This window comes from Carassius gibelio, chromosome B3 (assembly GCF_023724105.1).
Source record: "Carassius gibelio isolate Cgi1373 ecotype wild population from Czech Republic chromosome B3, carGib1.2-hapl.c, whole genome shotgun sequence".
In the NCBI taxonomy this organism is placed as follows: domain Eukaryota; kingdom Metazoa; phylum Chordata; class Actinopteri; order Cypriniformes; family Cyprinidae; genus Carassius; species Carassius gibelio.
In genome coordinates this window covers 27,365,767-27,380,335 of record NC_068398.1, presented here as the reverse complement: position 1 = coordinate 27,380,335, position 14,569 = coordinate 27,365,767, and the positions used below count along the sequence as shown (strand labels likewise).

At 37.9% G+C, this 14,569-nt stretch overlaps 3 protein-coding genes and 1 long non-coding RNA gene across 4 annotated transcripts in view; 3 read left to right on the top strand and 1 right to left on the bottom strand.

Annotated features, from left to right (window-relative positions):
- The first annotated feature begins 1,855 nt into the window (after nt 1-1,855).
- The window catches only part of hoxb3a (homeobox B3a), a 51,710-nt gene continuing 38,996 nt past the window's right edge, over nt 1,856-14,569 (top strand). Inside the window, exon 1 of the mRNA XM_052550143.1 lies at nt 1,856-2,276. The gene's annotated coding sequence lies outside the window, so the exon portion shown is untranslated. The remainder of the gene's footprint in view (nt 2,277-14,569) is intronic.
- LOC127951976 (uncharacterized) lies at nt 5,642-7,775 on the bottom strand. The gene is made up of 2 exons (XR_008152786.1): nt 7,626-7,775; nt 5,642-6,089 (listed from the first exon to the last, which is right to left on the bottom strand). It is a non-coding gene; the product is annotated as an uncharacterized LOC127951976 (long non-coding RNA).
- LOC127951975 (homeobox protein Hox-B6a) lies at nt 7,530-11,501 on the top strand. The gene is made up of 2 exons (XM_052550154.1): nt 7,530-8,062; nt 9,112-11,501. Exons 1-2 carry the CDS (start codon nt 7,633-7,635, stop codon nt 9,366-9,368), a joined length of 687 nt encoding a protein of 228 aa, XP_052406114.1. The 5' UTR covers nt 7,530-7,632; the 3' UTR covers nt 9,369-11,501.
- LOC127951973 (homeobox protein Hox-B5a-like) lies at nt 11,729-14,253 on the top strand. The gene is made up of 2 exons (XM_052550152.1): nt 11,729-12,440; nt 13,092-14,253. Exons 1-2 carry the CDS (start codon nt 11,861-11,863, stop codon nt 13,337-13,339), a joined length of 828 nt encoding a protein of 275 aa, XP_052406112.1. The 5' UTR covers nt 11,729-11,860; the 3' UTR covers nt 13,340-14,253.

The window sequence follows — 14,569 nt, the reverse complement described above, 5'->3', positions numbered from 1 at the left end:
TAATATTCTAAAACAGCTTATATTAATATACTTTTATAATATTTAGGATTACAATTGTTTTATTGTGGACAAAAGAATACAATTACAATACCAACAACAATAATAAAACATTTTAAACGTTTGAATTTTTTAAATATCTATAAATTAACTAAAAATGTGGTAGATTTAGTAGTGATCAGTGGAATGGAAATTATTTCACAAAGTGCAAAGCACCAAGAGCCAGAGCACTGTTAGTTTATTTTAATATTAAAGTGACATTGTCGTTTTTTGTCGACATTAATACAACAGTTTTCGTTTATTGTGACTCAGTTTTTCCCTTTAGGTCAAGCCGAGTGCTTGTAGAGAAGTCACAGTTTCTGTATCGTGTGAGACCAAAAGAAGGCGTTTATATTATGGGGTTGTAAACTAATGTGTTTAGTGCATCAATAAAAAGCCGGAAACGCCATAAAAGGGACAAAAAATCCGCAGAATGGGAAAACGGTCGGCCTTTTCTCGTTTAAACTTTTGGTGACAATACCTTTTCCGATTTAGACAAAACTAAAATATTATGAGTGACCAGTATTTTTAATTAATGTGTTTATTTTGTTTAAAGCAAATTTCCAAAGTCTTCAATGCTATTCCCTTTATTGTGTTTTTTTTTCTCGAAAATGTGCAATTTGTCGCATTGCGATTTGTCGTGCATCTGTAGTTTATTGGTGTATCTCTCGCTTGATCACTGCACTATATTGTCATAACGTCACATATATATTTATTATATGTGACGTTTTAAGCATATTATACATATATATATATATATATATATATATATATATATATATATATATATATATATATATATATATATATGCTTAAAATGTATTATTATTGTTGTTGCTATTGTGATTGTATTCTTTTGTCCACAACTAAAAAATTGTAATTTCTATCTATCTATCTATCTATCTATCTATCTATCTATCTATCTATCTATCTATCTATCTATCTATCTATCTATCTATCTATCTATCTATCTATTCTTTATTTTATTATTATTTTTATAAGGCTATTATTTTTTATTTTATTATTGATATTATATAAAAAAATCACTCTTATGCTTTTCTTTTGGAATCGAGATTTGTATTTTTCCAATATTAATCAAAATCAAGAATATTAATTGTAATTATTTTCATTGGCTAATTCTTTTTTTTTCATATTGCTGTATGATATTATGGATCTGCTTTTAAAGTAGCTAATCCTCAGCTCCAGGATTAAAAAATAAATAAAAAGAAAACATGTTCTCTTTGAGGTAGACGTTTTATCCAAATAAAAAGTGACTTAGTCACTCAGCATTTTATAGCACCTTGAACCAATAACATGTGGTATCTCTAACTTCCTTGATTCGCCACATTGTTCTGGATGGCTTAAATTTTATATTAAGTCTCGTTCGTGCTAAATTGCCATAAATTATGAAAGAAAACAATTCTAAAATCAAAACTGCACTGTTGTTATATTTCGTCTTCCTAAACACAAATATCACATGCTCCAGCCTTTATCATACCCGTTTATGTAACACGCTTTTTAGTTAAAGTATATCAGTGCGTGGAAACAAGTACGAAAATACGAGATGTTCCTTGCATGCGATTGTATAGGGAAAAAGATGGCGACTGCAAAGCTACTGCTGTTGAAACAGCCATGAAGAAATGCAATAAATTCCTTGTTGTTTTATGAAAATTTACAACTTTGTGATAGAACTTTATGAGTGCTTGGGTCCTGGGATTGGCCGAGGATGGTCATGTGGACGAGTAACCGTGAACATGAACTTTTTATGATTTCCCAAGTGGTTATATTGCAGCATTCTTTTGGCCGCAGCACTTAATGTAGCTTCACTGTGCTCCTTAAAGGTTCTTGCTCTATTTTTATAGAGTATTTTGACCAACACTGAAAATGCAAACAGTCGGAGAGCATTGTTCAGGCTGATGTTCTCAGAATGAACATGGAGAGAACAGCCTCCTCTCCGCTCTGCTATGCTAATGTGGCCGCCTGTGATTGGGATAACCACTGCGATGGAGTCTTATTGAGATCTGGACACGCAGTAGGGTCTCATCTCATTTTTCATACGGGGGTCTGACTCCCGTTGACTAACGCGGGTGAAACGGATGGAAGCTGTGGTGCCTCTGTCATTTACACTGCTTCGCTCTAATGGCGGGACCAAGAAGAGCAACAGGACTTACCGAGCGCGAGCTACGGCGAGAGGTTTGCACCTCTCTATACTGGTGCTGGCTGACGAATTATCAACAAAGGTAAGTCTGTCATTGTCTCGCAACCGCATCGTTTCTCTGAGGTAAGAGCTCGACCAAGCCTAATCATGCGCACTGGATGGACGTACTCTACTTCTAAGCTGTAGCCTACATGCTCGACTTGTTAGTAAACACCTAATCTAAATCCAATTATTCATTTCCATCTTGGGTGGAGCAGCGTTTCGGTGCCTTTCCTTGCATTTTCTTCTGGTCAGCATTGGGGTGTTCAGACCTCATGCATTGTGTGTGCATATAAAGAGATTCAGATGTGCTGATTTCGGGTTTTTCACTGCATTACTGTACTTATGATATGGAGCGCAGTCATGGCTGCGGCGACAGGGCGAGGTTTGAAGAAGCTGCTGTCTCGCCAGACGGATTTTTGCCTTATGTCCCTGGGACAATTATTTATTGAAATCCTCGAGATATTTATTCGGTGCCATTTAATTGTATAAATGCGATAAAATGTAATTCTTATCGCCCTAAATCACTAACTAATAATAATAATAATAACAATAACAATAACAATAACAATAACAATAACAATAATAATAATAATAATAATAATAATAAAGATAAAATAAGATAAATAAGATAAATAAACTTAAAATATAATAAAACTTGAAGGCCTCATTTGAATCGTTAGGGTTATGTTCAAAATACCCCAAATACCCAAAGGTCTCCATGTGTTTTTTGCACAGACGTCTTTCACTTCCAGATCAGATGAACAAATCTTCCAGGTTGTTCTATCGGCTGCTGTGAGAGGATGGTAATGATTTTGGCATAGGCTTTTTTTCTCTCTCTCTCTCTCTGTCTCGCTCTCTCTCATGTATTCCATACCGTCCTGCAAATTTGTTACGTTCCTAAAAACATTATTGTACACTTGCTCACATGCTAATTTTCTATAACACTGTATAGTGTGGACTGTATGGATAACGTGGGAAATTAGTTATCTCTCTCTCTCTCTCTTTCTCTCTCTCTCTCCCTCTCTGTCTATCCCACTGATTTTCTTTTGGTAACTTGTATGTAATTAATAAAATGTTTGGAATATATCACATGTTTGAGAACTATCATCTCTGTATCTTTCCCGAGATTGGCAGTCTTACATAACATACAATAGACTGTGAATAACTAAATATTCAGTATTTTACCAGAAATGTATATGTGCATTAACCTGGTCGGTATTTCCTAATTTCATCTTCCTAGATGCATGAATCTGGTCAGCTTCTTGTTTTTGAGAGATGCTGACACAAATCCAATGCACGAGACATTTCCCCGCTATCTGGCGCCATCTAGTGTCCATTCTTGCATTTCACCAACCCAGACTACTTGGACTGGAAGGTGTTTATTGCACTGGGTATGTGTGTGTGTGTGTGTGTTAGAGAGAGAGAGAGTATTTATTGCAGTGCGCATTTGTTTGCAGTATTGTGTGTGTGTGTGTGTGTGTGTGTGTGACGTGACGTGACGTTTTATGGCAGTGTGTGAATGTGTTTTAGTGTTCTTCTAAAGCACGTTTTATTGCTGTGTGAGTGTTTGTTCGACTGTGTGCGCGCGGTATCTTTTCTTCACCTTTTATCAAGTCACACCAGCATTCACCACTCACCAGCATATGTGCGCTTTAGCTTTTAAATATTAATAAAACCTCTTAAATGTTGTATGCAGTAAAGCACACGCGTTGCAGCCGCAGATAACAGGAAAGGCAGGGAGGGGTTCTCGGCCCGGTGGCAGTGAAATGTAAAAGAATGTAGGGGCTGTAAATTCTCCTGGCTGCTCTTGCTGCTCTTTGAAGTGTCTGCGTTTGGGGAAGATTTGTGGCACACACACACACAAACCTGAGGCCTGAAGGGCTTATTCCTTCTACTATGCTCTCTTGCTTTTTGTAGGCTAATGCATCCAGAATATCAGGGTTTGAGTACTCCTAGGTTATTTCACTGTAAAGGGAATGAAGTGCGTCGAGGCCTGGGTGCGAACCGACCTGTGTGCGTCCTAGCCAAAACTTACATCCTTGACCAGTTTTTAAAGTCATGCTGACCTTTTTATTTCTTTGGCGTTCTCTCTTAAGCAAGTAGTACATACTCCAAGCAATAAGTGTTTATTTGGACTGGTAGTGGGCATAGTAACCGGAAAGAAAGAAAGACAGAGAGAGAGAGAGAGAGAGGGAGAGAGAAAGGGAGAGAGATTGAAAGAGGGAAAAGTGAGAGGGAGGAGGGACTGCTTGGAGATTGTACGACTCCTGTCTAATGTCGTAAAGCGCGAATGTGTGATATGGTTTGTCTCTTGGTTTTTGTGTATATTTGACGGCTCTGCCGTTTTGCACCTTAAGTACTATAATTTGTAAGCAATTCCAGTCACAAGACACAAGTTTCCATAATGTAAAAATTACAGGCGCTCTCCTTTTATTTGCATAGCTCCCGCATTGAGTTCAATGATTTATGCTATTTCAAAACATGGATAATTGCAGGCCGGATTTTAAATCACTGTTAACATAAATATAAACAATCTGTTTAAAGTAGCTTAAAGTGAAATAAAAAGAGTTTTATTCTTTGATCAACCTAACAAATATAATCATCACTATTTTTTGTTGTAAAATAGAGACTAGTCTTTATAACCATCCACATTCTCAGAAATGCCTTGTTATGAGTGTCTGACAGAGCTTCTGAAAATCAATAAGGCTTTTATCCATTAGGTCAATGATGTTAGTGAAACCTGATATGGATATAGAAATACATTAAAAACTGTATTTTCAATGATTAATGAACACCTCCATTTATTTTGTATTTTGTCTAACTTGCAGTTCTCGGATTTGATCATTTCGACGCTCTTGTATGTCTTAACGTCCTGTAGGCTACTTATTGTACTTTCCTCTGACTTTAGCGTGTGGGAGAAGAGCTTTCATAAATTAATGTTGGGGTACACTTTAAGACAAGAGTTTGCCGATGTCCCTCCCCTGGCTTTTTGATAATAAAATGCATGCGCATTTTTAAATGAAACTTGATTCCCCAGATTGCTGTAAATATTATCCTAAAATATACAAACAGCACATATAAATAAAATATATTATTCACTGACCTTCCGGTATTTAGGGGAGAAGATAAACAGTGAAACCGTGAGCATAATTATCATAGCCTACCATAAATACGAAGCGAGGAAATAATGTATACTCAAATGAAATTAAAGCGTATAAAGGCAGCATAAATTATATAAAAGTGGCAACCACTGTCTTACCGTAAATTTAAAGGAGGCTTTAAAGAACTTTAATTTATGTTAAAATATATTGTACACGAAGGAGAGCCGGCATTTGGTGTAAAGCCTGCATGATTATAACACATTTAACAATTATAACAAATGTCTGACACCAGCATTCAAAAAAATCAAGTGAGCTCTTTATATTTTATTAATATGAAAATACTTTATACAGTTTTAAATTCATATACATATATATATTTAAATCACCATAAAAAAGTCAATGAAAATAAAAACCCTCGATATTTTTTTCCATATAGGCTACATTATATAAACTGACTAGAAAAGTGTAGCTATTTATAATGTTCATTAAAGCACATTTGACATACATATGGTCCATACTCGGGGACATTTACAAAATGTTATAGAATACATGACAAAAAAAATTAAAATCAAAACACGTAGGCTACCTATATATGGGTGTAAAAATACCAAACTGGGTGTAAATTTGTTCACTTTAAGTCCTTATCACCAAATAAGTAACTTGCGTAGATATATTCAGAAAAGTTGACTTTAGTCCATTGCAATCCAGTTGTCTCGGTGGATTCTGTGGGTTTTCGACGAAGAAGACAATACCTGTAAAGACAGAGAAAAAAATAATGACGTTAATAATAAAACTTGAGCTTTTTGGAGAAAGACTTCTCACACTTGTATTTTGAGTTATGTTTAAATACTGTGCTATCACAAACTACGATGTCTTGGTTAAGAATTGATAGAACTAATGGCAGTTATTGCTCATTAATAATTAACAAACGCTGACCTGGCCCATCTCCCCCTAGCTCATTTTTACAAATGGAAACACAATAGATGCTTTCCGTTCGCAGAAAACTATGCAGTGCAAAAGGAAACGCAGCATCCTAGTCAAAGGAAACCGAAATGAAAGTAAAATGCATGCAACCCCCACTGCGTCACCTTTAAAAATATCCACTTGTTGTGCCGCAAATGGTTTATTGGTCGTATAGCGACAGGATACCCGGCCACCATAACTGTACTTTTGGTTAATGAAAAACACACACGCTCGACCAGTGCAGCGCAACACCAAACACACAAGCTAAAACACTGTTGCATTACTTGCTGACATTCTCAAACCAGTAAGTTAACCAAAGGACGAAACATCTTGTGCGAAATTCTGTCAAAAAAGTCCAAGTCTGTTTTATACTCATAAAAAATATTAAACAAAACTCTCTCTCTCTCTCTCTCTCTCTCTCTCTCTCTCTCTCTCTCTCTATATATATATATATATATACAAACACGCACATACACACACATACACATACATAGTAGACTACATATTTTTTTCTCTCTTTATGTGTCAAAATTAATATTTAATAATTTAGATGATCACTAAATATTTCATATATACACCAACATATCTGTTACCTATTGGATTTTGTTGAATAGTTTTGCTCAGGCTCATTTACTTTGCATTGTTTTTGTATAGGCTATGATTTTCTTTACCACGTCGTTAACTATTTATAAATCACTACGAAATTACAGTGCTGAAAAAAGAGAGGAAGCCGCGATCATCATTATGTCATTTTATCTATTGTGACCTACTTGTGCGATAGTACAAGGCCTAGTAAATTACCTATCTGAAATATAAATAAGGATGGATGAAATATTATCAAATGTTGTAGTACGGAATAATGTGTGTTTGGAAAATCTCCAACTCCGGGGCTTGTATGTTGACACTCTGCTCTCCAATGGTATGATAGGACCAAAGACCACTGTATGTGGGGGCACAAGGTGTCGATGTATTCAATTTAGCGTTTTAAAATTCCTATGTGATTCCTATTGTGCAATCTCATTGGAAGTAACGGAAAGGAAGAGGGGATTAAAAAAAAATCTAGATCTCTGCTCCGGGGTCCCCCGGCGCGTGCAATCACAGCCCCCCTCAAGGGTGCTATTTTGCAGGCACGTCCACTCGCTATTGGTCAGTGGCTGGTCAGATGGTACGGTTTCCCTCTGTCCCGCACTGGCACATAGCCACCCAGAACACCCCCCCACCCACCCCCACCCCCAACTAAAACCCAATCTCCGATAAACTACTAATAGCTAAACCACTTGGACTATAAAACACAACAAATCATAAACCAAGCAAAAGAGCCATACCCTCCCAATGAGTTCCTATTTTGTAAACTCAACTTTCCCAGTGACTCTGCCCGGAGGACAGGAGTCGTTCTTGGGACAGATACCGTTATATTCCTCCGGATACACAGACCCTTTACGACACTATCCCGGTGCTGCTTATGGAGGTCCCAGTGTCCAAGAGAAGGCGTACCCATCCTCCTTTTACCAGCAAGCGAACGGTGCCTACGGCAGGGCAACCGCCGCCGGTCCCTGTGATTATGCGACAGCAAGCTTCTACAGGGAAAAGGACCCAGCCTGCGCCCTCGCCAGCATAGACGAACACTCCTTCGTTCTCAGTCAGGATCATCGCAAGCAAGACTGCACGGGGTCGACGGGGAAAAGCATCTACCTTGAGGCCGACGAACAGAAGCCGTCAGCGCCGGTTTATCCTTGGATGCAACGGATGAACTCGTGTAACGGTGAGTTCATGTTGTCTTTTTCACCCTTCATTTTTTCTCATCGCTAATAAAGACGGAGCTAGAGCGTGCTATACGGGACTTACAGCTTCACTGTGCAATGCCGGAAGCCCATTCAGTGCAAATACGCTCGTCTCCACCATAGTGTCATATTGAAAGCAAAGCCACTCCTGTAAAGTTCTGGGAAATCTCCCATATGTACTGAACTTGCTTTTGAGGGAGGACATTAAGAAATATGTTCACCGCAAGGCTCATATCATTTAAATCACTAGAGAAGCTTGTCTAATTCTAAACAGAAGGGATGTTGCATTACCGTACTGTTACAAAATGACCATTGTTGTTTTGACACATCTGTTACTGTTTGTTCCTTCTTGGGATACGAACAATAGCGAGTACATGGCAATATATAAAGCACGAAACATGATTAGATTATGCAATAGTTCGTGAAACAGAGAGAAACTCTAAAGTGCAATAGAAGCTAAATGCTCTGTGCATTTTCCATAACTTGATTTGAGTCGCTGCCTAGCACTGTCCGTCAGCAGTGCTAAAAAATAAAAATATAAAAAAAGATCAGCAGTATGGACCCCTTTGTACACGTAGTCACAAACACAAGTTTGACAAGTGCTCAAACTATTACTGGACCCTCTGCTTCTATGTTCAGATATAACGTTTGATATGAAGCATATAAATAGACCGGTATCTTTTGTTTATATCTGTCACGAAAATAAGGAGAATCACATTTCCTCTGTATTTTTCCTCTCATCGCAATACAACTGTTTTTGACCTCCCATTATGTCTGCACATGTGTTTACATGAGGACAAAATAAATAAAAAAATCACCATGATAAACATGTTTAAATATGGTAAAAACACATAATAGAATAAATGTGTGATTTTGTGGACTGTATTGTAAGTGCATATATTTCCCACTGCCTTGAGTGTTTCTTGTCATTCTGTCGCCCCTCGAGTTGTTTTCTCCGGACGCATTTATCATTGTAATAAACACGCTGTCGGTGTTAATGTTTGACTTTTCTCTTTTATCTCATGGACAGGGACTTTCGGAAACGCTGGCCGAAGGGGTCGACAGACGTACACTCGCTACCAGACGTTAGAATTGGAAAAAGAGTTCCACTTTAACAGGTATCTGACCCGAAGACGCCGCATCGAGATCGCGCACGCACTGTGCCTGACAGAACGTCAGATAAAGATTTGGTTCCAAAACCGGCGAATGAAATGGAAAAAGGAGAACAAATTGATCAACTGTTCACAAACCAGTGGCGAAGAGGAGGAGGAGAAGAGGACAGAATGAAATTTTGAACGATAAAATCCCCCCCAAAAGAAAACTATTGCATAGAGGGCACCAGACACCACTCTGTAATAACACAAATGAAGACTTTCCATCATGTTAGCAACTGTAGCATTCCTGTTAACTCATAATTGTAATTTCTCTTGTGAATTATTTTACTTTTTTGTACATGATGTTTAAAACATGCGGTTTGTGCGCTCTTACTCTGAATTTAGATTTGCTCTTATAACTGAAATGTCCATGTTGAACGAAGCTATTTGAAATGTGTGTCATATTCGTGTTTATATTTAAGCTGTGTTAAAATAAAAAATAAATTCCCATTGTATGGAAAACGTTTTTCTATCTTTCCTTTTTTTTTTTTGTAAGGTAAACGTTCAGACACTATAGGTGCTAATTTAATAAGACTGCATGGGTGAAAAGCAGTTAGAGATTCTAGAAAACCCTACTAGCTTCACATCAGTCTATATATCACATATATAGCACGTAAGCTACATTACTTTTTGTTTGTTTTTCAATAAAACAAGCAAATCTTTCCGCATGTCATGCATGCTTTACCTATATGATGACGGCCGATCATGTGAAATGACGAATCCTTTTTTTTTGCGGTACAACACCTGTATGCATTCCATGTATTATTTTTTTGTCAAGAAAACTAGTTTAAACAAATTCACGGTTGACCATAGGTGATGTAATGAGATATACAGCCTTTACCGCATCTTTAGCCCGAGGGCGAGGCGATAACCATGCACTCTTCTGCGTAACTAGTGTGAAATTTCAGTACCTGCGGGATAATATGTAAATATCTGATACATTTATTAGTGTGCATATGATATTTTAGTACAAATACTGGCCACGTGTTTTCCTGATTTCATTTGACAGGTACAAAGACCAAAAAAGTTTGCGTTAGGGATTTGGTTACGCTTTTTGTACTACTAAGAGGCCGAACGTTGCCCACTTGGTTCCAAAATACTTCCTACAAAGTGAGAGGTGAGAAGGTTCAGCAGGTTTTAATAGATAACCAGAAGAGAAAGCTGACCCGTCGTGGCTGGTCACTCACCCTGAGAGACTATACAGCCTGGAGGGATAAGCGACAAATAAACCACATTTTTCAGGTGGAGGTTCCTAATTGCCTCTTAAAAAAATAACCCCAATATCAGAAATAATTTACATAATAGAAAAAAGTAATAATGCATACATTTTCTACACGCAACGTCACAATAATAATATTTATATTTGGAAAGGAGTGTATGCATGCATCTGTTCATGAGCGTGTGTTCACAAAGCACAGTGGATGGACTTCATGCTTCTACGCAGCCTAGAATATTATGTTACTTGTTACACTTTTCCGAGCATCAAAAATATATAAAATGTCAGCGTAAATGTTGACCTGAGGAATTTCAACGGTGGTTTCCGTCTTTAACGTAATCAAATGTGAATGGAAGTATAGTACAGATTTACATCATGCACATAGGCTACATGAACCAGCAATTTGCGTTTTGTCAACAAACCATATATCATCTTAGATCATAAATCACGATTTCGAATTACTTATATTCATCATTCCATAGAATTTGCTGCGTGAGGAGCTCATCTTTAGTAAAAAATCACATCGCTTCTGGAGTTTTAAAAAAATACATCTGCGGCAAGACTAACGAAGGCATATATGTTGGAAATCAGTGAAACATAATTTATTTGAATATCACCTCTTTAAACTGAAATTAATATAGTATATATATTTCATGCAGTCGGTGTTATCATTAGTGCTTAATTTTTTTATTATCATTATTCTAACTTGACCTAATGTAGCTAAAATTTGAAATTAGTAAGCTACTAAAGTAGCCTATGGTTTTGCAGTATCACAGCCGTTATAATTTGAAGAACTGTATCATAATATATTTTATTTACATGTTAAAATGTAATTGTTTTATTTCTTTTTTGTTTTATCCGGAATGATGTGGCAGTTAACTGTATATTGATATCTGCATATCAAGTAGCGCACGCAGTAGACTATAGATTCTGGGCAATGTCTGTATGCGTTAAGAGTCGATAAATACACTAAACGTTATTAATGTCACAAACAAACTACAAAGAAGATCAGTTTTATTCCCATTTAAAAGAGATAAAACTAGCGTTAGGCTCTGAAAATATCTTTCCAGCGTGCAATAAATGTTATTCCCAGTAGGTGACGCTGTCCGCTTACATGCAGCACATCCCTGCAATGGGAGGAACACGTTGACTCGAGTCTAACGACTCCCCGTCTCGTCATCATTTGTAACCATAGAGCATGAATTACCTCTTGAAGTCATCAGTGAGAATTTACGACTGGTCAACAAAAGCACGTGATTCTCAAGCGCACCCCCACCCCCATATTTGGCCGCATACATAGCAAAAACGAAGTACAGTGCATTGCTATAATTCATTAATACATCATAAATCGTGAAGCACAGCGTTATAACGACCAAGATCTACAAATCAAGCCCTCTAAAACAACCTAAATGAGCTCTTACTTTGTAAACTCGTTCTCAGGGCGCTACCCAAATGGCCCTGACTATCAGTTACTAAATTATGGAACTAGCAGCAGCGCTATGAACGCCTCGTACAGGGACTCCGGCACCATGCATTCAGGCTCTTACGGCTACAACTACAATGGAATGGACCTAAGCGTCAATCGTTCAACCGGCACTGGCCACTTTGGGGCGGTTGGGGACAACTCCCGGGTCTTCCAGTCTCAAGCCCCGGAGACGCGATTCCGGCAGCCGTCAAGCTGCTCGCTCGCGTCTCCGGAGCCGCTGGCTTGTTCCAACAACGAAAGCCTTGGACCCAAAGGCTCTTCGCCCCCTTCAGACCAAAACACCACCACCGCGGGTAATAATCTAACCAACAACACACATTTCACAGAAATCGACGAGGCCAGCGCTTCTTCTGAGACCGAGGAGGCGTCGCACAGAGCGAACAGCTCTGCACCCCGGACACAACAGAAGCAAGAGAGCACGGCAACCTCCACTACCTCGGCGACGTCCGATGGCCAAGCTCCCCAGATATTCCCCTGGATGAGGAAACTACATATTAGCCATGGTACACAAGTATTATGTTTACGTCTCTTTGTTCGCTAGCGAACGCGTATTGTGTTCAGCGCTGATTTTCAATCAAGTGCGGCGCCAGTAACAGCCTTTATTTGAGATTTCTGTGAAAGTGCCATAAATCTATCAAGTGTGGAGCCTAGCAAACTGTAGAAGAGAGAATGGGAGCGGGGTGGAAGAGAGGGCAAGAAGGTTTACAAGTTGTTGTTTCTGTGAAAAGTTCAGCTTTATGGTGTGTGGGAATGTGATTAGTTCAGTGCTGGAGAACCGGTAATAAAACGGAGAGAAAATAACAAGGGATAAAAGGCGAGAATAGTGGGTTGGATGGATAAACAAGCGGTGAAGAAAAAATAAAATAACTGAATGCATATAATAATAAATTCGAAAGTTTGGGGCTGTGTATCACATCTAAAAAATACTGAGGTTTTAAGAAGTAAAACGAAACAAAAACAAACGTCATGAGCCTACAGTGAGGCGCTGTGCAATGTGCCATTTGGTGATTTTCCTGTACGCATTCAGTTGTAAATCGTGTCACTCATGTGTACCTATAGCAGAAAAAAAGTTGTTAGAAACTGTTGTTGAAATGATGTGCAGGTCAATGCTCGCTAATCTTTATTCCCCTTTGCGTTTTGTCCACATTATTTAGATATGACTGGACCAGACGGCAAAAGGGCCCGAACTGCATATACCCGCTATCAGACGCTAGAGCTGGAAAAAGAGTTCCATTTCAATAGATACCTCACCCGGAGGAGGAGGATAGAGATAGCCCACGCTCTATGCCTCTCAGAGCGTCAAATTAAGATATGGTTCCAAAACCGGCGGATGAAATGGAAAAAGGACAATAAACTGAAGAGCATGAGTCTGGCTACCGGAGGTAGCGCTTTCCAGCCATAGTTGTACCCCAAGTCCTACTACATGGTGTGCAAAAGAAAATCACGAGGAAAACGAGATGAAAAATAGGTCTCAAAACATTACTTACAGAGTACTGTACATCGCGGCACCTTTCGGCATGTTATGGATGTTTTAGGCATTTTAAAATTCTACTGTGGTACTGCTATAATGAAACGAAAATTAGTGTTCACATGTTGTTCTTTTAATACTATGGTGACTATCATTTTGGCAAGTAAATAAAACTGAAGGGGAAAGAAGCTAACAATATACTGCCTGATGTTCTTGTTATGAATATTGTTTATGTGTCAAGTGCTATGTTAATGCTTTCTTGAGAGTTAGCATGTGAGCTCTTAAATGTTATAACTTATTTACCTATACACGTGTATACCTTTTTGAGTTTACAGCTCAGAAACGCATCTGCCCTTGTATGAAGTGAAGCTCTAGTTTAGTGGTGACTGCAGTAAATTTAGCAGAAGCCTCTGTATATTTCATGGTCCTCTGTTTAATCATTGTCTAAAAAAAATCACATTCAATTTGTCATGTGTTCAAACTCTTCTATTATTTTTGAGAGAAAAAAAGGAAATGTGTAAATAGTCCTCACTAGATTCTTGCACCCGTTCATACGTGTGTATAGTTGTATTCCAAATATGTAATTGTATATTACTGGATCATGTTTATGTTCCAAAAAGGATGTACATATTGAACATTTTTATTGTGATCAGTTGGCTATTTGTAGAAGGCAGAATGAACGGCAAACGTGTGGAAAACGAAAAAAATAAAAAATAAAAAATAAAATAAAAAAGCAATGTCATGTCGAACTGCCTGTTAGCATTTTGCCAAGAAGCTTTTTGTATTTGTTTGTAGTTTAACTTGGAGTAAAAAAATAAGTAAATAAAGTTCCTCATATTCAAATCTAATACTTTTCTTGACAGTTCTTCAATTTACACACAATCGAAACCACCAATTATTGTCAAGGGTTGACAGTTATCGATTACACACTCATAATATTCTCTCAAAATCAAAATACTGCAAGGTCCTCTAAACGTTTTGCTACGCCACAGTGCAGATCCTTGAACTGTATACTGACAGTTCACACTCATTTTTGACACTATAGCAAAAAGCTGAAATGCCCTTACTATTAAGCGAAAACAGACATAAGGAGAAATATTTACCTAAACCTGGCGCGTACACAAATTAGGACCTTTCTATTGCCTAGTCCCGCTAATTCTAAAC

Coding starts and splice junctions, on each gene's coding strand:
- LOC127951975 (XM_052550154.1), top strand. CDS start 7,633: ATGAGTTCCTATTTTGTAAACTCAACTTTCCCAGTGACTCTGCCCGGA. Junction 8,063..9,111: donor ACGGATGAACTCGTGTAACG/GTGAGTTCATGT, acceptor TCTCATGGACAG/GGACTTTCGGAAACGCTGGC.
- LOC127951973 (XM_052550152.1), top strand. CDS start 11,861: ATGAGCTCTTACTTTGTAAACTCGTTCTCAGGGCGCTACCCAAATGGC. Junction 12,441..13,091: donor GAAACTACATATTAGCCATG/GTACACAAGTAT, acceptor CACATTATTTAG/ATATGACTGGACCAGACGGC.